Source organism: Oncorhynchus nerka, linkage group LG27 (genome assembly GCF_034236695.1).
Source record: "Oncorhynchus nerka isolate Pitt River linkage group LG27, Oner_Uvic_2.0, whole genome shotgun sequence".
NCBI lineage: Eukaryota > Metazoa > Chordata > Actinopteri > Salmoniformes > Salmonidae > Oncorhynchus > Oncorhynchus nerka.
In genome coordinates, this window is record NC_088422.1 from 35,560,385 (window position 1) to 35,587,127 (window position 26,743).

Sequence of the window (26,743 nt, forward strand, 5' to 3'; positions counted from 1 at the left end):
AGCCCTGCCACTTTAAAGCAAAGGTAGCTACACAAATACACTTGGCAAAGTGAACAATGTATTTAAATGATTCCTCATTTAATACACCAAATACATTACAATACACTTACAGAATAACAAGTTATAAAAGTAAAGTCTTCTCTTAGGTTTGTTCAAACGCTGGCTAGGAGATATAGCTGTAGGTTACTGGACATGTGCAGGGGTTTGAGGTGTGTGTTGGGTGGGGGGGGTGGGCATAGTGGCTGTTGAGGGGGCTTAGCCTAGTGCTGGCAGACGGAGCTGGATCGTGTGAGTTTGTACGTATCTACAGGCAGCCTGGTATTCACCTACAGGTATGTGTCCTTTCACTGTCCAGACGTGTGTCCTCTCTGTGGTCAGAGCAGTGAAGAAGAGCAGTGTGAAATTCCAAATTCTAGTGGCTCCTCGTACTCCGGTGTTGGCCTTGAACATTAGCTCTGTCTCACAGCTAGAAGGCCTAACAATGACCCTTAAAACCCTGCCCGTTAACCCCTAAATCGATGCTCTGCTTCGACTGTCAATGCATCAGCAGACTAAGGTCCTGTCAGGGTTGGGGTTAGATAAAGCTGTTAAACCTGTTTGAACACAGATCCATTCAGATAGAGAACATGATTCATATCAACATAAATCCCTGCTGCATCTCAACAGGTCCAGGATCCAGGCTCTAGTTCAGTGACACCATCACATCTGTCCACATCACAACTGTCCGACCAAGCTGCTAGAGTACACTTCCTCAGGATGGGAGGAGGGGGAAGAAGGGAAGGAGACAGACAGAGACTTGAGGGGTTCTCGGTCTTGTCATTGTGGAAGACAATCACCATTAAGTTCACAGAGTGCTCTGTGACATGATGACTGAAGTTAAAGAGGTGTGTGTGTGTGTGTGTAAGAGAGAGAGAGCGAAACAGTGAGTGAGTGTTAGTTAATACTAAGTGGTCCTTGTGAGTTGGGTTGAGGTTCAGGGTCAGGGCAGGGAGGAGGGATTTCCAGCTCTCTTTCTACAAGGCTTCGGTCTGACTGGGGTAGGTTCTCTCTGGAGTACTCAGCATACCACTCCTGTACACACACCAATAACACATTAATCATACAATTTTTCTTGTCACAGCTGACATCAGAAATATACAAATTTGTAATCGAATTTGCTAGACAGCAGAAGAAGCTGGTAGGAGGCACTATAGGTGGACCTGCTCATTGTAATGGAACAAAGTATATGTTTGATACTGGTCCATTCATTCCATTCCAGTCTTTACACTGAACCCGTCTTCCTAGTAATCGTTCCACCAGCCTCCTCTGATAAAAAGGCAAGATTAACATCACCTTTGTAGCTAGGTCACGTTAGCTAAAGTCTTATTTAAAGTGACAAATCTAGCATTGAGCAGTCAGCAGGATTCTGGTTGTCATGGCAGCACGAGGCTCACCTGGATCTCTTCCTCATACATCTTCATGCTGAGGTCACTCTTGGTCCGCGACCTCCGACCCAGGTACACCAGAAACGAGCTCTACACACACACACACACACACACCAGTCTATATTTTTGAGAGTGTAGGACGGGGAAGGTTTGTGAAGCTGTGTGAGTGAGTGTGTGTGTCTGTCTATTTGTGAGTGTAGGTCTGTGTGTCTGTTCTCACCCCGCTGCGGTCCATGGCCACCAGTACTCCCTGTAGAGAGTTGAGTGAGGAGAGTCCAGGGCACGTCTGCTTATAAAGCTCCAGAGTAGCCAACGCCTCGTCACGACTCACCTCTGCCTCAAACACTATACCGTTCTCATCTACAACACACAAACACACATCTCAAACACTATACCGTTCTCATCTACACCACACAAACACACATCTCAAACACTATACCGTTCTCATCTACAACACACAAACACACATCTCAAACACTATACCGTTCTCATCTACAACACACAAACACACATCTCAAACACTATACCGTTCTCATCTACAACACACAAACACACATCTCAAACACTATACCGTTCTCATCTACAACACACAAACACACATCTCAAACACTATACCGTTCTCATCTACAACACACAAACACACATCTCAAACACTATACCGTTCTCATCTACAACACACAAACACACATCTCAAACACTATACCGTTCTCATCTACAACACACAAACACACATCTCAAACACTATACCATTCTCATCTACAACACACAAACACACATCTCAAACACTATACCGTTCTCATCTACAACACACAAACACACATCTCAAACACTATACCGTTCTCATCTACAACACACAAACACACATCTCAAACACTATACCGTTCTCATCTACAACACACAAACACACATCTCAAACACTATACCGTTCTCATCTACAACACACAAACACACATCTCAAACACTATACCGTTCTCATCTACAACACACAAACACACATCTCAAACACTATACCGTTCTCATCTACAACACACAAACACACATCTCAAACACTATACCGTTCTCATCTACAACACACAAACACACATCTCAAACACTATACCGTTCTCATCTACAACACACAAACACACATCTCAAACACTATACCGTTCTCATCTACAACACACAAACACACATCTCAAACACTATACCGTTCTCATCTACACCACACAAACACACCATCGTTACACACATCTCAAACACTATACCGTTCTCATCTGCAACACACAAACACACCATCGTTACACACATCTCAAACACTACCGTTCTCATCTACACCACACAAACACACCATCGTTACATCTCAAACACTATACCGTTCTCATTTTACTAACATTTTTCATTGCACGCATGCACACACTTACCCTCAGGATCTAACAGTGGTTCTTTGTTCTTCCGGCTGTAGTTCATACGGAACACAAACGCATCCAGGATGAAGGCAACGATGATGGTCATCACCACCTAGAGAGGACAGAGAAAATTACACACACGCACGCACACACGCACGCACACACACAGGCACACAACTCTCACCATGGTGACAATGTAGAAGGTCATGAAGTAGAGGCGGCTCCAGTGAGTTGTCATGGAGGTCACTCCTTCCTGTTGGGTAGGGGACAGCAGCTGTGAATCAACCTCAGTAACTTGGACAAGCTTGACAGTCAGGCAGCAGCAGAGGTTTAATCAGACAGGTGACAGGCAGCATACAGTGTGAGAAGGAAGAGTCTTACCATGGTGATGTACCAGTTGTTTACCACAGTCAGCTCAAACAGAGTCACTGCAGAGAGAGAGAGATGCTGAATCCCACATCAAAATCTATCCGTTTATTATATAACAAAATAGTATATAGGGAACTGCCTAGTATTGACGACTGTGTGTGTGTTTACCAAAGCTGCTGAGAATGTTGTCGAAGTTGTTGAGATAGTAGTAACCTTCATCCAGCACCGTCCTATTGCCTATGGTTACATTGATCTGCCTGTATGAATCTGCTACTGTACTGGTACTGTGAGTACGAGAGATAGAAGAGAGACAAACTGAAACCCAGGTGAACCACCCTGACCAAGGTGGCCGTCATATTACTGGAGCACCAATATCTTTTCTAGTATTCTTAGTCTGTGGTAGGCTCTGCTTCGAACAAAGTGTCAGGTTAGACTGACACGTTAGTGTGTGAGTGAACTGGGTGTAAGAGTATATGCGTGACTCACTTGCAGCAGTTAGGGTAAACTACATCAGCGAAGAACTCCATCCCCACAATGGCAAAGGAGTAGTAGAAGATGATCAATGTCAGCCCCAGGCTGAGAACACATACAAGTTTTTATTAAGTAGGTTCTTACACAAGGTTCATAGAGTTGAAGGTGGAAGTTCACATGCACCTTAGCCAACTACATTTAAACTCATTTTTTCACAATTCCTGACATTTAATCCTTGTAAAAAAAGTCTCTGTTTTAGGATCACCACTTTATTTTAAGAATGTGAAATGTCAGAATAATAGTAGAGAAATATTTATTTGAGCTTTTATTTCTTTCATCACATTCCCAGTGGGTCAGAAGTGTACATACACTCAATTAGTATTTGGAAGCATTGCCTTTTAATTGTTTAACTTGGGTCAAACGTTTCGGGTAGCCTTCCACAAGCTTCCCACAATAAGTTGGGTGAATTTTGGCCCCATTCCTCCTGACAGAGCTGGTGTAACTGAGTCAGGTTTCTAGGCATCCTTGCTTGCACACGCCTTTTCAGTTCTGCCCACACATTCTCTATAGGATTGAGGTCAGGGCTTTGTGATGGCCACTCCAATACCTTGACTTTGTTGTCCTTAAGCCATTTTGCCACAACTTTGGAACTTCCTTCCTGAGCGTTATGACGGCTGCGTGGTCCCATGGTGTTTAGACTTGCATACTATTGTTTGTAGAGATGAACATACCTTCAGGCGTTTGGAAATTGCTCCCAAGGATGAACCAGACTAGGTCTACAATTTTTTTCTGAGGTCTTGGCTGATTTCTTTTGATTTTCCCATGTCAATCAAAGAGGCACTGAGTTTGAAGGTAGGCCTTGAAATACAGTGCCTTGCGAAAGTATTCGGCCCCCTTGAACTTTGCGACCTTTTGCCACATTTCAGGCTTCAAACATAAAGATATAAAACTGTATTTTCTTGTGAAGAATCAACAACAAGTGGGACACAATCATGAAGTGGAACGACATTTATTGGATATTTCTAACTTTTTTAACAAATCAAAAACTGAAAAATTGGGCGTGCAAAATTATTCAGCCCCTTTACTTTCAGTGCAGCAAACTCTCTCCAGAAGTTCAGTGAGGATCTCTGAATGATCCAATGTTGACCTAAATGACTAATGATGATAAATACAATCCACCTGTGTGTAATCAAGTCTCCGTCTAAATGCACCTGCACTGTGATAGTCTCAGAGGTCCGTTAAAAGCGTAGAGAGCATCATGAAGAACAAGGAACACACCAGGCAGGTCCGAGATACTGTTGTGAAGAAGTTTAAAGCCGGATTTGGATACAAAAAGATTTCCCAAGCTTTAAACATCCCAAGGAGCACTGTGCAAGCGATAATATTGAAATGGAAGGAGTATCAGACCACTGCAAATCTACCAAGACCTGGCCGTCCCTCTAAACTTTCAGCTCATACAAGGAGAAGACTGATCAGAGAAGCAGCCAAGAGGCCCGTGATCACTCTGGATGAACTGCAGAGATCTACAGCTGAGGTGGGAGACTCTGTCCACAGGACAACAATCAGTCGTATATTGCACAAATCTGGCCTTTATGGAAGAGTGGCAAGAAGAAAGCCATTTCTTAAAGATATCCATAAAAAGTGTCGTTTAAAGTTTGCCACAAGCCACCTGGGAGACACACCAAACATGTGGAAGAAGGTGCTCTGGTCAGATGAAACCAAAATTGAACTTTTTGGCAACAATGCAAAACGTTATGTTTGGCGTAAAAGCAACACAGCTCATCACCCTGAACACACCATCCCCACTGTCAAACATGGTGGTGGCAGCATCATGGTTTGGGCCTGCTTTTCTTCAGCAGGGACAGGGAAGATGGTTGAAATTGATGGGAAGATGGATGGAGCCAAATACAGGACCATTCTGGAAGAAAACCTGATGGAGTCTGCAAAAGACCTGAGACTGGGACGGAGATTTGTCTTCCAACAAGACAATGATCCAAAACATAAAGCAAAATCTACAATGGAATGGTTCAAAAATAAACATATCCAGGTGTTAGAATGGCCAAGTCAAAGTCCAGACCTGAATCTAATCGAGAATCTGTGGAAAGAACTGAAAACTGCTGTTCACAAATGCTCTCCTTCCAACCTCACTGAGCTCGAGCTGTTTTGCAAGGAGGAATGGGAAAACATTTCAGTCTCTCAATGTGCAAAACTGATAGAGACATACCCCAAGCGACTTACAGCTGTAATCGCAGCAAAAGGTGGCGCTACAAAGTATTAACTTAAGGGGGCTGAATAATTTTGCACGCCCAATTTTTCAGTTTTTGATTTGTTAAAAAAGTTAGAAATATCCAATAAATGTCGTTCCACTTCATGATTGTGTCCCACTTGTTGTTGCTTCTTCACAAGAAAATACAGTTTTATATCTTTATGTTTGAAGCCTGAAATGTGGCAAAAGGTCGCAAAGTTCAAGGGGGCCGAATACTTTCGCAAGGCACTGTACATCCACAGGTACTTCTCCAATTGACTCAAATGTAGTCAATTAGCCTATCAGAAGCTTCTAAAGCCATGACATTCTTTTCTGGAATTTTCCAAGCTGTTTAAAGGCACAGTCAACTTAGTGTATGTAAACTTCTGAACCACTGGAATTGTGATACAGTGAGTTATAAGTGAAATAATCTGTCTGTAAACAATTGTTGGAAATATTACTTGTGTCAGGCACAAAGTAGATGTCCTAACCGACTTGACAAAACTATAGTTTGTTAACAAGAAATGTATGGAGTGGTTGAAAAATGAGTTTTAATGACTCCAACCTAAATGTATGTAAACTTCCGACTTCAACTGTACATGTGTTGTATGTAAATATGGTGGGTTATCGTTCAGGGGGAAAAGTTGTTACCTTGCCATCCTCGGGAAGAGTTCAAACATGGTGTCCAACACGTTACGATACCTCTGCTTTATCTTAAACAACCTGAGAGAGAGTACACACACACACACACACACTTACAACCTAATAGACGTGATGATCAACACAATATTTACGAATCTACATACCGGTAACACACATATATGCACCTAAACAAAATACCCACACAAACAAATTGCCCCGCTGACAACATACGTGCGTGTTGTCGTGGTAACCCACCTGAGTAGCTGCAGTGGTCTGAGCACCACAATGAAGTAGAAGGGCTCCATGTCGAAGGCCAGAGCAATCAAGCCCAGAAAGGCAAACACCGTCACAAAGAAGTCAAACCTGGTGAGGCGAACACAGAGACACTGATGGCTGTTATGCTACTGAATAAACACATTGGACAAGTTAAGGGTTGAGGGTTAGGGTTAAGGCTTTATTAAGGGTTTAATGGTCAGTACTCACAGGTTCCAGCCGGAGCTGAAGTAGGCCAACGGTCCCATGCCTGTTACCTTCAACAACACCTCCACTCCATAGACTAGAGATTGAAAAAGAGCGAGACAGAGAAAAAGAGAGCGAGCGGAGTAAAAATGTGTGTTCTCACTAGTGACGAAAAGGATGTGGCTCTCTGTGTATCTGTATGTGCGTGATCTTACTGGTGAGGAAGACAATGTAGCTCCAGGGGACTATTCTGGACGAGGAGAATCCACCTGCAGAGGGAGTGGACAGAGATCAGAAACAACCTTACTGTTCAACTTTTTGGCCTCTACTTGACTTTTAATCTGCATTAAAAGTACTTAATAGTCTGGGAATAGGTTTAGTTACTATTCAACATGTAGGTTTCTACGAGGATCCACACTCCGTTGACGGCCACCACCACATCTACAGAGGAGAGAGAGGAGAGTTAAATGTGTCCTAGAGTTAGTCCTGTCCAAGAGTTAAGTTTGGTCCTAGGTTTACAACCCATATGATAGTACTATAGCTAATACTACTAATAATGGATGTCCACTTACACATGGTGTACTGGAAGGCTTTAGACTTGACCAGCAGGTTGATGCCTGGTAGAGACAGTAACAGAAGGATGTCAGTCAGTCTGAGTCACCTCAGATAAGAGGAGAGGACCACAGCAGTGGATGTGATGGAAGAAAGAAGGGAAAAATACAAGTCACCTTTGAAGATAAGAAAAGTAGTGTGTGGAAGATCATCAAACCAGTGTTCCCCGCTCCGCCGTGCCTACAGAGTACAATCACACGCACGCAGGCACATATCAGTGAGGTGAATATTTACATATATATATATATATATATACACACACTCCCCTACATATTTATTTGGACAATGGAGCTAAAACTTTTCATTTGGCTCTATATTCCAGCATTTTGGATTGGAGACCAAATGTTCCGTACATACAGTTGAAGGTGGAAGTTTGCATACACCTTAGCCAACTACATTTAAACTCAGTTTTTCACAATTCCTGACATTTAATCCTGGTAAAAATTCCCTGACTTCGGTGAGTTAGGATCACCACTTTATTTTAAGAATGTGAAATGTCAGAATAATAGAAGAGAGAATGATTTATTTCAGATTTGATTTCTTTCATCACATTCCCAGTGGGTCAGAAGTTTACATACACTCAATTAGTATCGGTAGCATTGCCTTTAAAATGGTTTAACTTGGGTCAAATGTTTTGGGTAGCCTTCCACAAGCTTCCCACAATAAGTTGGGTGAATTTTGGCCGATTCCTCCTGACAGAGCTGGTGTAACTGAGTCAAGTTTGGAGGCCTTCTTGCTCGCACAAGCTTTTTCAGTTCTGCCCGCACATTTTCTATGGGATTGAGGTCAGGGCTTTGTGATGGCCACTCCAATACCTTTACTTTGTTGTCCTTAAGCCATTTTGTCACAACTTTGGAAGTATGCTTGGGGTCATTGTTCATTTGGAAGACCCATTTGTGACCAAGCTTTAACTTCCTGACTGATGTCTTGAGATGTTGCTAAAATATATCCACATAACTTTCCTTCCTCATGATGCCATCTATTTTGTGAAGTGCACCGGTACCTCCTGCAGCAAAGCACCCCCACAACATGATGCTGTCATCACCGTGCTTCATGGTTGGGATGGTGTTCTTCGGCTTGCAAGCCTCCCCCTTTTTCTTCCAAACATAACGATGGTCATTATGGCCAAACAGTTATATTTTTGTTTCATCAGACCACAGGACATTGTTCCAAAAAGTATGATCTTTGTCCCCATGTGCAGTTGCAAACCGTAGTCTGTCTTTTTTATGGCGGTTTTGGAGCAGTGGCTTCTTCCTTGCTGAGTGGCCTTTCAGGTTGTGTCGATATAGGACTCATTTTACTGTGGATATAGATACTTTTGTACCCGTTTCCTCCAGCATCTTCACAAGGTCCTTTGCTGTTGTTCTGGGATTGATTTGCACTTTTCACACCAAAGTACGTTCATCTCTAGGAGACAGAACACGTCTCCTCCCTGAGCAGTATGACGGCTGCATGGTCCTATGGTGTTTATACTTGCATACTATTGTTTGTACAGATGAACGTGGTACCTTCAGGTGTTTGGAAATTACTCCCAAGGATGAACCAGACTTGTGGAGGTCTACAATTTTTTTCCCTGAGGTCTTGGCTGATTTCTTTTCATTTTCCTAGGATGTCAAGCAAAGAGGCACTGAGTTTGAAGGTATGCCTTGAAATACATCCACAGGTACACCTCCAATTGACTCAAATGATGTCAATTAGCCTATCAGACACTTCTAAAGCCATGACATAATTTTCTGGAATTTCCCAAAATCAGTGCCGACCTCACTAATGCTCTTGTGGCTGAATGGACACAAGTCCCTGCAGCAATGTTCCAACATCTAGTGGAAAGCTTTCCCAGAAGAGTGGAGGCTGTTATAGCAGCAAAGGGGGGACCAACTCCATATTAATGCCAATGATTTTGGAATGAGATGTTCGACGAGCAGGTGTCCACGTACCTTTGGTCATGTAGTGCATGTATGAAAATACCCCAGAATAAAAGGAGAAATTCATTTGAAACATTTGATCTCAAATCCAAAATGCTGGAGTATAAAGCCAAATGTAAAAATGTTTACTTCACTGTCCAAATAAATAGGGGAGAATAGATATAGGTAAATCCACACAGAGACATATGCGAACTGTGTATTTGTGTGTGTGTTAGGCTTACCTTCCATTTGAGGCCAATTACTTCATAGAATTTATAGAAGTCATCTAGGCTGCAACAGAACATCACACACACCTCTTTAAAAAAAAAACACTTATAGTATGTGTGTGCTCATACACTATGTGTGTGTGTGTTACCTGAGCATGGATGCTCCTGCAGTGTTTAGGGCCTTGTATGTGAGGAAGCGGTCTCTGGCAGACATACGGGGTCTGTAGAAACGCATTAGACCATCAAACTGCTTCAGAGACAGACCCATTGGCCTCTAAGGAGCAAACACACATGCACGAAATGCAACAGTTACACATAAGTTACAACAGCTTACCGACACTACCTGGGTGTGTGTATGTACCTGTCTGCTGACCAGCAGTTGGAAGGCATGGTCGATAGCGGAGCGTTTGTGGAGCATCAGAGATTTAAACTTCATCTTCTCAACACCGTTAAACGTATCGAACACCACTGCCAGAAGCTGCAACACAAACACACTATCAAACCATGGCCAAAGGGTAGACAGGGAGGAAACAACAGCATGTGTGTGTGTGTGTATGTGTACCAGGTTCATGATGAAATAGAGTTCAATGGAAAGGTAGACGATGAAGAAGACACAGGACCAGCGGTTCCTCGAGTATGCTGGCATCATCACGTCTGGGAAGCTAGAGGAAACAGGACACCAGCAATCTCATTAGGTACTATACTGTCTTGAGAGTAATACAATCTCAGCAAGCACTATGCTGTTCAGTGGTGTAAAGTACTTAAAGGAAAGGTTCACCCATTTTGAGTGATGTTCTATCGATGCCCTGGGTCATTTCATGTTTTCATGAGTATCTAAGTTATTTGCCTTCAAACAGGCAGAAATCCGGCTAGTATGACGTAGCACCGTGATAAAGTCGCTCTCACTACACTGGAAGTTAATAGGAATATGACTTTTAGATTGCAAAAACGTCTATCATACATGTCAGATTTCAATACTGACTGATGTCATAACTCAGATGTCTTTTCTCGAATGAGCCATTGATCATATTTTTGTGATATTCCTACCTCGAGAAATGTGTAATTTAATGGAGGGTCTAGCACATTTTTCCTAATTGTCTGCCTCATAAGTCCAGGATGCATTGCATGATGCCGTTGCCAAATATATTATAGAAAGAAGATAGGAATCTAATGGCTGAAGGAACGTATAACGCCCCAACCAGTAGACTGTCGACCAATCGCACTCACATTGTCATGCTGTGCCACGCGGTTGCTAAGCTCATCGTCAAGCAATCCCTTCTCAAAGTTAGTCTATATGTTGAGAAACGTGGCTATTTTCCTTGAAAGTACATAATGTCACAATTCCAAAGCTATAAGATACTACAGATAGCAAGTTAATTATCTCACATCTCGGCAAATCTTTGCAATGTCTTACATTATGTTGACAAAATTTGTGCTAATGTTGTGTTTTTGAGCTAGCGCCCATAGACTCCCATTCACTCTGAAGGAGAGAGCTCCTTTTTGGGATCAATATTAGAGGTCGACCGATTATGATTTTTCAACGCCGATACCAATACCGATTATTGGAGGACCCAAAAAAAAGCCTATACCGATTAATCGTCCGACTTTTTACAATTATTTGTAATAATGACAATTTTATTTATTTATTTATTTCACCTTTATTTAACCAGGTAGGCAAGTTGAGAACAAGTTCTCATTTACAATTGCGACCTGGCCAAGATAAAGCAAAGCAGTTCGACAGATACAACGACACGCTTAGGTCACCTGACTTTGGGCAGGGATTTGACCACAAGAAAAAGACAAGCACATATGCTTCGTTTATAAATTATGTCTGAGTGTTGGAGTGTGCCCCTGGCCAACCCTTAATAAAATAAGAGGAATAAGGAATTTGAAAATGTATATACTCTTATTTTTATACTATATAGGAAGTTTATTTCAAACCAAATACTTTGAGACTTTTACTCAAGTAGTATTTTACTGGGTGACTCATTTTCTTTTAAGGTATCTTAACTTTTACTCAAGTATGACAACTGGGTACTTTTTCCACCACTGATTCTGTCTTGAGAGAGTATTACAATCTCAGCAGTCACTATGCTGTCTTGAGAGAGTATTACAATCTCAGCAGTCACTATGCTGTTTTGATAGAGTATTACAATCTCAACAGTCACTATGCTGTCTTGAGAGAGCATTACAACCACAACAGTCACTATTCTGTCTTGAGAGAGCATTACAACCACAACAGTCACTATGCTGTCTTGAGAGAGCATTACAATCACAACAGTCACTATGCTGTCTTGAGAGAGCATTACAACCACAACAGTCACTATTCTGTCTTGAGAGAGCATTACAATCACAACAGTCACTATGCTGTCTTGAGAGAGTATTACAATCTCAACAGTCACTATTCTGTCTTGAGAGAGTATTACAATCTCAGCAGTCACTATGCTGTCTTGAGAGAGTATTACAATCTCAACAGTCACTATGCTGTTTTGAGAGAGTATTACAATCTCAACAGTCACTATGCTGTCTTGAGAGAGCATTACAACCACAACAGTCACTATTCTGTCTTGAGAGAGCATTACAACCACAACAGTCACTATGCTGTCTTGAGAGAGCATTACAATCACAACAGTCACTATGCTGTCTTGAGAGAGCATTACAACCACAACAGTCACTATTCTGTCTTGAGAGAGCATTACAATCTCAACAGTCACTATTCTGTCTTGAGAGAGCATTACAATCACAACAGTCACTATGCTGTCTTGAGAGAGTATTACAATCTCAACAGTCACTATGCTGTCTTGAGAGAGCATTACAACCACAACAGTCACTATGCTGTCTTGAGAGAGCATTACAACCACAACAGTCACTATTCTGTCTTGAGAGAGCATTACAACCACAACAGTCACTATGCTGTCTTGAGAGAGCATTACAATCACAACAGTCACTATGCTGTCTTGAGAGAGCATTACAATCACAACAGTCACTATTCTGTCTTGAGAGAGCATTACAACCACAACAGTCACTATGCTGTCTTGAGAGAGCATTACAATCACTATGCTGTCTTGAGAGAGCATTACAATCACAACAGTCACTATTCTGTCTTGAGAGAGCATTACAATCACAACAGTCACTATGCTGTCTTGAGAGAGCATTACAATCACAACAGTCACTATGCTGTCTTGAGAGAGCATTACAACCACAACAGTCACTATGCTGTCTTGAGAGAGCATTACAACCACAACAGTCACTATTCTGTCTTGAGAGAGCATTACAACCACAACAGTCACTATGCTGTCTTGAGAGAGCATTACAATCACAACAGTCACTATGCTGTCTTGAGAGAGCATTACAATCACAACAGTCACTATTCTGTCTTGAGAGAGCATTACAATCACAACAGTCACTATGCTGTCTTGAGAGAGCATTACAATCACAACAGTCACTATGCTGTCTTGAGAGAGCATTACAATCACAACAGTCAAAGAGCACGAAACATTTCAGACTATTAGAGACACAGGTGTATAAAGTAGGAGTTATGGTGTGTGGTAGATGAGCAAGTCTTACTTTGCGGTGGTCAGTAGTACAAAAAGACTAACGATGCTGTTCTCCAGAGTGTTGAAGTACTGAGAAGAGAAAAGCCAGACAAAACAGTATGAGACAGTCCCCTTCAGTTAGCACCACAACTAGCAGTCTTCAGAGGCACAACATACTGAAAATGTCAGTCAAACTGTTTCACTTACTGGATCAGAAGTGTTAGGGGAGAACAGACAGAAGCCTGTAAAGAGAGAGAACAGATCCATACTCAGACAGGCATAATAGAACATCATTGAATTTAGATTTTGTTTTAGATTTCAAGGTACAGTTGTTTGTAAGATCATAGAATTTCCACTGTTGTCCAATGTTTTTGGAGGCTCTTCGAGGATTGTCATTTAGGATCAATGTCATTATTAACTTCGATGAACAGCCAAGATGTGTGTGTTTGTGTGTCTCACCCAGGATGGCGAAGATGACCATGAAGAAGAGCAGCAGCAGCAGGATATCTATAAAAGGGGGAAGGGACTGGAAGATTTGACGCAGGTTTCTGATTGGACAAGAGGGTGACAACAACAGTTATTCATACTTTGGAAACAACAAAGCAGTGCGAGGTAATACAGGTAAAGGTGTGTATGTGATGTATCTGCGGTGTGTGTGTGTGTGTGTGTGTGTGTGTGTGTGTGTGTGTGTGTACCTGCGAACGGCACCACAGTATCTGCAGTCCACCAGGAAAATGGGTCTGAGAGCTCTGGTCACACGCAAGTGTGACGTCTGCCGGATCAGAACCACTATGGCCTCCACAAACTGGAGCAGCAACACACACGTCTACACACAGGAGAGACCAGCTGTCAGTCATACGAAATGGTGAAACTATAACTGTTTGTAAACCATCTAACTGACAGGCAATAATGTGTCACTCTTGTGAGTATATAGGGTCTCACGGGGTCCCTCTGGGACCACTCTTGTTTGCAATCTATATGCACTGCTTGGGATGCTCCTATACAGTTGTGTGTATGTACTAGAGGTTGACCGATTATGATTTTTCAACGCCGAAACCGATACCGATTATTGGAGGACCAAAAAAGCAGATACCGATTAATCGGCCGAGTTTTTAAAAATGTTTTTGTAATAATGACAATTACAACAATACTGAATGAACACTTATTTTAACTTAATATAATACCTCAATAAAATCATTTTAGCCTCAAATAAATGATGAAACGTGTTCAATTTGGTTTAACAATGCAAAAACAAAGTGTTGGAGAAGAAAGTAAAAGTTCAATATGTGCCATGTAAAAAAGCTAACGTTTAAGTTCCTTGCTCAGAACATGAGAACATATCAAAGCTGGTGGTTCCTTTTAACATGAGTCTTCAATATTCCCAGGTAAGAAGTTTTAGGTTGTTGTTATTATAAGAATTGTAGGACTATTTCTCTCTATACCAATTGTATTTCATATACCTTTAACTATTGGATGTTCTTATAGGCACTTTGGTATTGCCAGTGGAACAGTATAGCTTCCGTCCCTCTCCTTGCCCCTACCTGGGCTCGAACCAGGAACACCCTCGAAGCATCGTTACCCATCGCTCCTCAAAAGCCGCGGCTCTTGCAGAGCAAGGGGAACAACTACTCCAAGTCTCAGAGCGAGTGATGTTTGAAACGCTATTAGCGCGCACCCTGTTAACTAGCTAGCCATTTCACATCGGTTACACCAGCCTAATCTCGGGAGTTTATAGGCTTGAAGTTATAAGATAAGTTTAATGCTAGCTAGCAACTTACCTTGGCTTCTTGCTGCCCTCACATAACAGGTAGTCAGCCTGCCATGCAGGCGCCTCGTGGAGTGTAATGTAAGGCAGGTGGTTAGAGCGTTGGGCTAGTAACCGGAAGGTTGCAAAAACGAATCCCCGAGCTGACAAGGTAAAAATCTGTCGTTCTGCCCATGAACAAGGCAGTTAACCCACCGTTCCTAGGCCGTCATTGAAAATAAGAATGTGTTCTTTAACTGACTTGCCTAGTTAAATAAAGGTGTAAAAATAAATATATATATTTTTTAAATTGCCCACATTCTGTGTCCAAAAATACAGATTACCGATTGTTATGAAAACTTGAAATCGGCCCTAATTAATCGGCCATTCCGATGAATCGGTCGACCTCTAGTATGTACCTTCACCATGGTCCTCTTGTGTCTGATGAATGTGTGGAAGCCGAGCCAGCGCAGCTTCATGCAGAGTTCAAACGCCACCATAACCAGAGCCAATAACTCCAGAGTGGCGTGGACCTACAGAGACAGAACACATCCTTTAGCCTTTCACCCCTAAGCTCTGACCCCTAACCCTAACCCAGCAGGTCCAGAGTGGTGTGGATCCGTGGCAGTGTGTGTGGCAATGGCAGTGTGTACGTACATAAACATCCAGGCGTAGTGATGGTACAGCGGGAGCCTCAGAGAGAGAGAGCACCATCAGTAGGAGTCCTGTTAGCAGCTCCATCATGTAGAACAGGTGGTTGTGAGCAAACAAGTATGCTGCCAGCGCCTTTGGATTCCGAGGATGTGTGAAGAACTTATCATTGTTCTCTCCTTCCTATGGACCGACCACACACACACTTGCATCTGAATTCTGTTTAATAATACAAGTGTGAAAATAATACATTTGTTCTACAGCTCTCTACCATTCACCTGAGCTATACCTATAGCTACAAATAAAATGTACTGTCATAACTCTCCTGTGACCATCTGAAGAATCAGGTTACAGTGGGTCCGCTCTACAGCGTGCTCTCTCTCGTAGAGGGGGAGAGCGGGAAGTTGGCTGTTTTATGGTCGGTCATAAAATACGCTGCCCCCATGCTCTGTAGTGTTCGAGATTGGAATGTAAACTGTGGAACACAGAGAGACACTTGGACATCGAAAGTTTGAGTAATTAAATAATATTTATATTTGAGAGAAGGTGGGAGTGGTCCGTGGACACTTAAAAGAGAGTCATGACAAGTGTGTTTCATTTGGTAATCTCATGAAGACAGGAAACACACATAACTGTATCTCTTAGTGTACATTTCCCAGCTATCAGGTTTACATCTAAATATTGTGAAACGTATGTGATTAAACATGAAACTATTTGTGAAGAGATGTAATGTGATGTTAACCTTCTAAATGAGAAAACAGTTAATTAAATCAATGGCCACGCCCACGTGAGCATAGACATTACGTCAGCATCATGGACTGCCTTTTTCTCAGAAGTTTATAAAACCCACTCCTGACTAAATGTACATTTGACCAGAAAATATGGAGCTGATGCTACATGTTGAAATGGTTAAGAACTACAACGCTATAGGCCACGGAGACCATACAGATGTAGTTTTGCCTACACGGCTGGAAATGGTTAAGCTCTGAGACTATCAATCACTACAGAATAAGAGTAAATCCTAGATGTATAATTACTAGTCTGCAGCTGGAAATGACGGAAGTCTAGTATGAGAATACCGACAACCGCGGAAACATCTTTACTATGCAACGACCATCTGTAGGCCTGACGTATCCATTACAACAGACACTATCCAGAGCCGCGGAGAAAGCTACAACCACAAAGGACATTGTGACTTCTGGAGAAGTTAACCAGACTCTGATGAACTGACTCTCCAGCAGATGGACCAGTGATTACAACAGAGAAGACAACAACAACATACGGGTGTAAATATATACATTGCAATTATTCTCGAATGAGCGGCCGTTCATGTGCAAAGGATTAGCATTTCAATTAATATTATAATTATCAACTGTGTGGAGTGAATCCATTTTGTCTTTCCCGCTCTTTCTCAGTCTCCACCCCTTTGTCTAACAAGCTGTCATATCGGCTTCGTCCGCTAGGGACTTTTTATTTGTGTCACGTAGTAACCCAAATATCTACTCTTTGTTTGTTATATATTTCTGTAATTATTTAGTTAGTTAGTAAATAAATAATTAAGCAAATTTGTATGTCACTGATTCATCATTTAGAATAGGGTTCGTGCAGATATCCAAGGGTTTGCGACGTTCTTTGCGACGTTCAGTAATGAGAACTGATGAGGTAATAATAATTCATTAATAAGCGACTGTTTTGATAAGATATGAAAATATCTGAAGAGTCGATTCGGGAAATAGAGACTCTAAACATTTTCCCGTGGTGCCCCGACTTCCTAGTTAATTAAAGATGACCTGATTAGCTTAATCACATAATAATAATTACACATAGAGAATTGATTTTATAAAATAATATTCTTCACATTTAGTGGTAGTCATAAACATGACAGTACACAAAAGGTTTAGCACACAAACTCACATGATCTACCTGTCACAAGATGCTGATGTGTCCCACCATAGCTAGGCTTTCTTACAGTCAGCTTACAACTCATAACATTACAATGTAGCTCATCATTACCATCTAACTTTTAAAGGAAATACCAAGCAGACTGTAATATAGTCTAGCTAGCCAACATGCCAAAATGGCTGTGTGTGTGTGTGTGTGTGTGTACCTGTAGATAGATGGCTGCTTCCTGGTAGTTAATCTCCCAGCTTTGTTGAAGTGAGGCATTGTGTGAACTGTAGTTTGGTGGTGGCCCCGGCGTTGGTATCACCTGGTTATTCACTATGTCATACCCCCCTCCTCCATCTACACAGAAGAAACAACCACAACATTATTAATTCGTTAATACAAAATAATTAAAGAGCCTCCAAAACCTGACAGATATATTTAGTCATTTCCTATACTATTACGAAGCTAATACACACTAGAGTAGACAAACTGGTGGGACAACTTCAACAGCACTGTATCCTGCATGTTCACAACATATCCTACACGCAAGCACACACACAACACACCCACACATACCCACACATACCCACGCTATCTAGCTGTAGCTCGGTGCAGAATGAGGAGATGAGGACCGGACTCTCCTCCAGGGTCAACTCTACACTGTTGTCATGGATACCAGGAGTCTCCGTCTGCACTGCCGAACACTCCATGGCTCTGCTAGCTACCAGTGGTCCAGGAGTTTGAGTGTGTTTGGGTGTGGGGACGTGGTCCACTAAAGCAGTGTGTGTGTCATTCACAGTTCACAGGTCCAGCGTCCTCGCGCCTCCAGGGACACGCACGGGCTAACATTCCACTGCACATGGACACACGTCAGAGAGACAATGTAAAAACAGATCCCCCACAGGGATCCCCAGACAGAGGTTCACCACAGCTCAGAGTTCCAGACACGCGCAGAGAGGGGGTTCACCCTGTGTTCTTAGAGACAGGTATGTCCTCTGTCCCAGGAAGAAACAAACCATGAAATGAAAAACAAACGTCCGATGACAACTGGTGGACAGATGAACCATCCAGAGTGTCTCTCTTCAGTCAAAGGGCTAGGGTAGGATCCCACAGCCTCTGTCAGCAGCCTACCTCAGCCTGGGAGACTAGGGAGTCCAGAATGCAGTCACACTCTCTGGAGTTACAACTTCTCTTACCCTCTTTCGCTTCTCTTAACCTCGTTTTCCCTTCCTCTCTCCCTCTCTGGGCTCCTCCCTCTCTCCGCTCAGTGCAGTTTCACCTTTGAACTCAGTTCTACTCTCTGTGCACATGGCTCACTTTTATAACCGGCAACGCGGCTCTTCACTGATGTTAGATTGAGGAGTGTCCTTCAAGTTATAGGCAGGAAGTGGGGTCACCTCCTGATGGTGAGAGACACCAGACTGAGAATGAAGAAGGTCCCGATTAGATCCGTGCGATGTCTGGTTTGGCTGTCTGGAGCAGGCTGAGGAAAATCTAAACTACCGTCTTAAACTTACCCTAAGTACTTACAATATGACTTCAGTCTCTGACACAACGATATAAATAATCCTTCAAATCAACCCAACCCATATTTGAATCCAACTTTAAGTCATGCTTACTAAAGATAATATACAACCAGCTAACCATTGACTCTAAAAAAAATATATATATATATTTTTTTAAATCTTCATAAAACCAAGAAGTAATGTCTCCTCCTCTCTTTAGGAATTACAGACAGACATCTGTGATCACTGGATCTGAGTGCCAAGTAGGCAGGAGTCATCGATATTATGCCAGCCAGCTGTCAGCCAGTCGGATCCTGCACACCGAAGCCAATTCAGGTACTATGACAGCAGCGTGTTCTGAGCTCAGTCTGCTGCTGTGTAGGGATCAAACTCCAGTTGAGTGATAATAATCCTGGTGAGGCTCCTGTTCTCTCAGGCCTCTGGCTACGTGGTGATAATGAAGTGGCCTAGTATCTGCTGTTGTCCTAATAGCACTGTGTCTGTGGGTAAAGTCCCAGCCACTCGTTTGTTTTTCAGAACAATAAAACATTCAGAGCTCCCGTCAACAACGCACTGAGGTCAGGCCCCGTGTCTGCCTGTGGCTCCACAGGCCCATACAAACACACACAGGACAGTCCTGATCAGTCCTCTGGGCTAAGAGGAAAATAGTACAGAAATCCTCTCTTTCCTCCACAGTGGCTTCTCCAACTAGGCTAAATCACAAGAACAAAGCCAGCAGCTGGATCATGTCCTGTCGTGCTCAAGGCTGTGTGTTTTAGAGCAGGCCTCCTTTAGCTGTGTCCTGCTCTCTACTGCCTGTGGAACAATCTTCTCCTCCCAGGCCTCAGGGTAGTCAACCCTCCTCCCACTCCAGATATCCTGGAAAAACACCAGTCCTTTTCCTGTCCACTTCCAGAGGAGCTCACACACACACACACACACACACACACACACACACACACACACACACACACACACACACACACACACACACACACAACCAGAGAGGCCCGGGGGGCCCTAGAGAGGGAGACACACACACTGCCCTGCGTGCGCGGTGCGGGCGGGCGGGGCACACACAGAAGTATCTGCCTTTGCTGATGATGCTGTTTCCAGTGTGTATGTGAGAGGCAGTCTGCAATGTGTGTGTGTGTGTGTGTGTGTGTGTGTGAGGTACAAAGGCTACAGGATTACTGAAGTGGAGACGCACACAAACACGATCTCTGGGTCAGGGGGACACATCTCTCTTCTAATTTAAAGCGACAGAGGAGCAAGCCAGCTCTGCGTTTATCTGCTCTGATGACAATCAGCAGAACCTCCCAAACTACTGTACCCTCAAACTGTACCGCCGTCAGCCAAAACCTAACCTCAGCATGCAGAGGAGCTGCCTCCCTGGTGAGTGTCCTAGAAGGGGTTATATTTGATCTTCAAATAATTTACAGTCACTGTTCAAGTAGATGCCTTTGGATGTACTCTTTGGTTCATGGTCGTTGCATATGATTTAAATCACTTTCTTTACTGCACACCTTTCTATATGAATGAATCCTTTCATACATGTTTGCCCATGGTAATAGTGGTCAGAAAGAGATTTTGCTCAAAGTACACCCATTTTGCATACCCCACCATGAGACATCCATGTCTTCATCACTCAAAAAGATAAATGTTTGAGTTTGAATTCATTTGAAAGCTTACAAACAGGGTTGTCAAACAATTTGATAATTTCTTCAAAATGTTTTTATTTTATAGCCATTTTAATGCCAATTACCTAAAAACACGTGAACTCAGATTGTTCTTATTTTCACATGTTAGATCATCTGAGGTGTTTTTGTTGTGCCTTTATCGGTTGAGACACAGCATATTCTTAAATACAAGGGTGGGTGTCAATTTAATCATAGAAACAGAATTCATAAAATGGACCTATCCCATTTGAGTAATTTTGCAGACGCTCTTATCCACAGCAACTTACAGGAGCAATTAAGGTTAAGTGCCTTGCTCAAGGGCAAACAGATTTTTCACAGTCGGCTTGGGGATTCAAACCAGCGACCTTTCAGTTACTGGCCCAATGCTCTTAACTGCTGGGCTACCTGCCATCCCTTCAGACCACTGCAATTTAGCTGGTACACCATTGAAAATGAATTGAAATTTTAATTTCCATTTACTACTAGAAAGATGGCCGATCGGTCAAACCACCGTCGAATGACAAATTGAATGGGAATGCCTATTCTATTACCTATACAGTGCATTCGGAAATTATTCAGACCCCTTGACTTTTTCCACATTTTGTTGGATCGGTCAAGTTGGATGGGGAGCGTCGCTGCACAGCTATTTTTCAGGTCTCTCCAGAGATGTTCGATCGGGTTCAAGTCCGGGCTCTGGCTGGGCTACTCGGGGACATTCAGAGACTTGTCCCAAAGCAACTCCTGCATTGTCTTGGCTGTGTGCTTAGGGTCATTGTACTGTTAGAAGGTGAACCTTCACCCCAGTCTGAGGTCCTGAGTGCTCTGGAGCAGGTTTTCATCAAGGATCTCTCTGTACTCTGGTCCGTTCATCTTTGCCTCAACCCTGACTAGTTTCCCAGTCCCTGCCGCTGAAAAACAGCCCCACAGCATGATGCTGCCACCACGCTTCACCGTAGGGATGGATGGTGCCAGGTTTCCTACAGATGTGACGCTTGGCATTCAGGCCAAATAGTTCAATCTTAGTTTCATCAGACCAGAAAATCTTGTTTGTCATGGTCTGAGAGTCCTTTAGGTGCCTTTTGGCAAACTCCAAGTGGGCTGTCATGTGCCTTTTACAGAAAGTTGTTGCCTTTCCAAATCATGTCCAATCAATTGAATTTACCACAGGTGGACACCAATGAAGTTGTAGAAACATATCAAGGATAATCAATGGAAACAGGATGCACTTGAGCTCAATTTCGAGTCTCATGGCAAAGGATATGAATACTTAGGTAAATAAGGTTTCTGTTTTTTATTTTTAATACATTTGCAAACATTTCTAAAAACCTGTTTTCGCTTTGTCATTATGGGGTACTGTGTGTAGATTGATGAGGACATTATTATAATCTTTTAAAATCTATTTTAGAATAATGACACCCAAAAAAACAAGACACCCACCCTGTATTCAATGGCATGCCGTGTCTCACCGATTGTTGGCACAACACAAACAGCTTTGATTATGTAAATAGGATCTATACTCGAACATATATGAACACGAAAAAAATCACAGTTTACCCATTTCGATAAAAGACGTTAAAGGTTAAAAACAACAACTTTTTTCTAGAAATTATATTATTAGTTTGACAACCTTGTTTGTAAGATTTCAAATGACATCAAACTCAACCATTTAACTTATTCCGTGAGAAAGACATCCTGACTGGTTGCATCCCTGCCTGGTATGGCAACTGCTCGGCCTCCAACCACAAGTCACTGCAGAGGGTAGTGCGAACGGCCCAGTACATCACTGGGGCCAAGCTTCCTGCCATCCAGGACCTCTATACCAGGCGGTGTCAGAGGAAGGCCCTAAAAGTTGTCAAAGACTCCAGCCACCCTAATCATAGACTGTTCTCTGCAAGCTGTACCAGAGCGCCAAGTCTAGGTCCAAGAGGCTTCTAAACAGCCATAAGACTCCTGAACATCTAATCAAATGGCTCCCCAGACTATTTGCATTGCCCCTCCCCCCTTTTTTTACACAGCTGCTACTCTGTTGTCATCATCTATGCATAGTCACTATAACAACTCTACCTACATGACTCTGTACTGGTACCCCCCTGTATATAGTCTCGCTATTGTTATTTTACTGATGTTCTTTATTTACTTGTTACTTTAATTTCTTGTCCGTTTTTTTGTGAACTGCATTGTTGGTTAGGGGCTCGTAAATAAGCATTTCACTCTAAGGTCTACTACACCTGTTGTATTCGGCGCATGTGACTAATACAAATTTGATTTGACCATCAACCAACAACCCCCAAACAGGACAGGTCACCAAAACAATAAGGCTCTGAACAGTTCATAGTTGTTCCGTATAATCCGATTTATAAAAAATATTTAACTAGGCAAATCAGTTAAGAACAAATTCTTATTTACAATGACGGCCTAGGAACAGTGGGTTAACTGTCTAGTTCAGGGGCAGAACGACAGATATATACCTTGTCAGCTCCGGGATTCGATCTAACCACTAGGCTACCTGCTGCCCAATCTATGCTGAACATTATAAATAATAGAATATAATTAGTAGACTGAAGCTAACCGCCTAGCAAGTAAGCTAATGATCATTACAAGAACAATCATAGACAAGAAACGTTCAAACAGATTACAAAAGACAAGTCCTAAAAATGACGATAGCCATTATGAATATGCTGTGCTAAATGCAATTAGATTTGTCACGGGTTGCAGCCACCTTTGACTTTGATATATAACGTTTGCTAGCTGGGTCAGCTAGCAACGCAGTAAAATGTGGATGTCAACAAAAACTTACTCTCGTCTCCCCTCTCTGTCTCCTCGCTCAACAGACCGCTGGTAGCATCATCCCAGGTCAGGATGAGGGGCACGTCGTCATCGGTACCCTCCATTCTCCCGGACTGGCAAGATGAAATCCACGGGTAAAAGCAACGTAGTACCCCCCCAAACTAGCTAGCTAGCGTTTTTAGCTGATAATTCCTGCTAGCTAGACTAGCCCTTAGCTACTGGCCAATGCTATGGTCAAAACATAAACGACATAGCTAGCATAACGACGCATCGTGCTAGCTAGATGACATTAGCTACCTCTTGCTACCTGGATAACTAGCTAACTTTCCACGTGACTCCACTAAACTAAGAGTGCTCGAAAAGCACCCGATAAACGAGCTTATCTTCATTAACAGTCGTCTATTAGTCAAATGGCTAGATACTGCTGCTTGATTTATCCCGAGTTGACATCTGTCATTGACCAGTAAACTATGCTATTCTAACTCATCGATGTCCAGTCCATCAGCATTAACTGCCTACAAAAATATTTGCTAGCGGAAAGACTGAGAATAGTTTTGTAAACCATGACTCATAAGCATTTTGTTGGTACCACCATCAACTAAGGTTTGTATCAAAAGTCGAAATAAATATGAGATATTTTCAAATAACGGTATCTCCATCCAAATAGAGCCCCACAGTGAAGGTGTCATAATACCCATAAAGCCTAGCGGTCATACAGGGAAATGGTTCCAATCGTTTTTCACCCAATCATTTTTTTCCATAGGGAATTTTAGAACCCTTAAAATAAGGGCTTTGTTTCGTGAAGGCTTACCCTGGCGGGACGTTTTGATTACCTTATAAATCTCTCTCGGACAAGGTGACTTTTATCAATATATTCAGCTCTCCTATTCGAAAATGCTAATTAGCATCAAAGTGGACATCATGTAAGACTACAAATCCCTGCAAGCTCCTGCATGTCATCTATAGTTACACCTTTGCTAACAGGTATTGTGTCAATATAAAACTTGCACAAGTCAGTTCAAAGAATTTTCTATTTAAATACATTTACCAAATGTATTCATTACTAAATTTAGCTAACATTAGATAGTTAATCCAGAGATTCTTACATTTGCCTCGATTCAACAGTCTCGTCCAGATCATAATGGCATTTATAGTTCTTTATGATAGCTACATTAGCAGCTAATCAGCGTTTCATTTTTGGGGGGTACATACAGACAATTATATTGATAAAATTCACCTTGTCCTTGAGAGATTTACACAGTTATCAAAACATCATGCCAGGGTAAACCTACATGAAACAGCCCTTATTTGAAGTATTTCTAAAATCTTCTATGGGAAAATTTAATGGTGGAAAAATGATTGGAACCATTTCTGTGTTTGACCTCTATGTTTTATGGGTATTATGACTCATACTGTGGCACTCAATAGCTTGCACAGTAGGCTGTACGATTCACTTTACATTTTACTACAACGCCACTGACGACCAGCAGTCCTTGTTTTTCAAAATGAGAGTTGTGGCTTGAAATTCTAAAGTTTATCCATCAGACTGGCTGCCATAAGCCTGACTTTAATAATAATGATTTTTTGTTGTTACCCTAATTGAATATATACAGTGGGGCAAAAAAGTATTTAGTCAGCCACCAATTGTGCAAGTTCTCCCACTTAAAAAGATGAGAGAGGCCTGTAATTTTCATCATAGGTACACTTCAACTATGACAGACAAAATGAGAAAAAAATCCAGAAAATCACATTGTAGGATTTTTAATGAATTTATTTGCAAATTATGGTGGAAAATAAGTATTTGGTCACCTACAAACAAGCAAGATGTCTGGCTCTCATAGACCTGTAACTTCTTCTTTAAGAGGCTCCTCTGTCCTCCACTCATTACCTGTATTAATGGCACCTGTTTGGACTTGTTATCAGTATAAAAGACACCTGTCCACAACCTCAAACAGTCACACTCCAACTGCACTATGGCCAAGACCAAAGAGCTGTCAAAGGACACCAGAAACAAAATTGTAGACCTATACCAGGCTGGGAAGACTGAATCTGCAATAGGTAAGCAGCTTGGTTTGAAGAAATCAACTGTGGGAGCACCAAGGTACGTTCATCTCTAGGAGACAGAACGCGTCTCCTTCCTGAGCGGTATGACGGCTGCTTGGTCCCATGGTGTTTATACTTGCGTACTATTGTTTGTACAGATGAAGATGGTACCTTCAGGCTTTTGTAAATTACTCCCAAGGATGAACCAGACTTGTGGAGGTCTACAATTTGTTTTCTGAGGTCTTGGCTGATTTCTTTTGATTTTCCCATGATGTCAAGCAAAGAGGCACTGAGTTTGAAGGTAGGCTTTGAAATACATCCACAGGTACACCTCCAATTGACTCAAAGATGTCAATTAGCCTATCAGAAGCTTCTAAAGCCATTACATAATTTTCTGGAATTTTCCAAGCTGTTTAAAGGCACAGTCATCTTTGTGTATGTAAACTTCTGGCCCACTGGAATTGTGATACAGTGAATTATAAGTGAAATAATCTGTCTGTAAACAGTTGTTGGAAAAATTACTTGTGTCTTGAACAAAGTAGATGACCTAACCGACTTGCCAAAACAATAGTTTGTTAACAAGAAATTTGTGGAGTGGTTGAAAAACGAGTTTGAATGTTTCCAACCTAAGTGTAATTTACATTTACATTACATTTAAGTCATTTAGCAGACGCTCTTATCCAGAGCGACTTACAAATTGGTGCGTTCACCTTAAGACATCCAGTGGAACAGCCACTTTACAATAGTGCATCTAAATCTTTTAAGGGGGGGGGGGGTGAGAAGGATTACTTTATCCTATCCTAGGTATTCCTGAAAGAGGTGGGGTTTCAGGTGTCTCCGGAAGGTGGTGATTGACTCCGCTGTCCTGGCGTCGTGAGGGAGTTTGTTCCACCATTGGGGGGCCAGAGCAGCGAACAGTTTTGACTGGGCTGCGCAGGAACTGTACTTCCTTTTTTTTTTTTTTTTTTTTTTTTTAAATTAAACTTCCGACTTCAACTGTATATATACATTTAATGTTGATATTGTGAACCTGTTTTATTTTTTTTACCTCCTGTTTCAGGAAGTGATGTCACTGAGTACCCCCATTTATAGAACCTTTCACCCCCACCTGTGGTATGAATGCCTGATGAAGACCTAAGGGTTGAAATCTTATAATAAAATCACATGGGAGCATGA

The 26,743-nt window shown here is 42.2% G+C and overlaps 1 protein-coding gene and 1 long non-coding RNA gene across 6 annotated transcripts; one reads left to right on the forward strand and one right to left on the reverse strand.

Moving 5' to 3' along the window:
• Nucleotides 1-57: 57 nt before the first annotated feature.
• LOC115111673 (two pore channel protein 1-like) lies at nucleotides 58-23,629 on the reverse strand. 5 transcript variants are annotated; one of them, XM_029638001.2, is made up of 27 exons: nucleotides 23,535-23,629; nucleotides 17,774-17,910; nucleotides 15,673-15,849; nucleotides 15,435-15,548; nucleotides 13,967-14,097; nucleotides 13,731-13,819; nucleotides 13,479-13,513; nucleotides 13,303-13,361; nucleotides 10,298-10,397; nucleotides 10,097-10,213; nucleotides 9,885-10,009; nucleotides 9,751-9,799; nucleotides 7,724-7,787; nucleotides 7,568-7,612; nucleotides 7,380-7,436; nucleotides 7,211-7,264; nucleotides 7,020-7,092; nucleotides 6,792-6,899; nucleotides 6,546-6,617; nucleotides 3,665-3,754; nucleotides 3,347-3,462; nucleotides 3,191-3,237; nucleotides 2,994-3,062; nucleotides 2,825-2,921; nucleotides 1,645-1,784; nucleotides 1,434-1,514; nucleotides 58-1,071 (listed from the first exon to the last, which is right to left on the reverse strand). In XM_029638001.2, the coding sequence occupies exons 1-27, from the start codon at nucleotides 23,626-23,628 to the stop codon at nucleotides 934-936; spliced, it is 2,478 nt and encodes an 825-aa protein (XP_029493861.1). In that variant the 5' UTR covers nucleotide 23,629; the 3' UTR covers nucleotides 58-933. The 5 variants fall into 5 exon arrangements, with proteins under 5 accessions (XP_029493861.1, XP_029493860.1, XP_029493859.1 ...); XM_029638000.2 differs by lacking the exon at nucleotides 23,535-23,629 and adding an exon at nucleotides 18,140-19,929 and having other exon boundaries at nucleotides 10,109-10,213; XM_029637999.2 differs by lacking the exon at nucleotides 23,535-23,629 and adding an exon at nucleotides 18,140-19,925.
• On the forward strand, nucleotides 20,034-26,743 carry LOC135565306 (uncharacterized). Its single transcript, XR_010461504.1, has 2 exons — nucleotides 20,034-20,453; nucleotides 23,569-26,743. It is a non-coding gene; the product is annotated as an uncharacterized LOC135565306 (long non-coding RNA).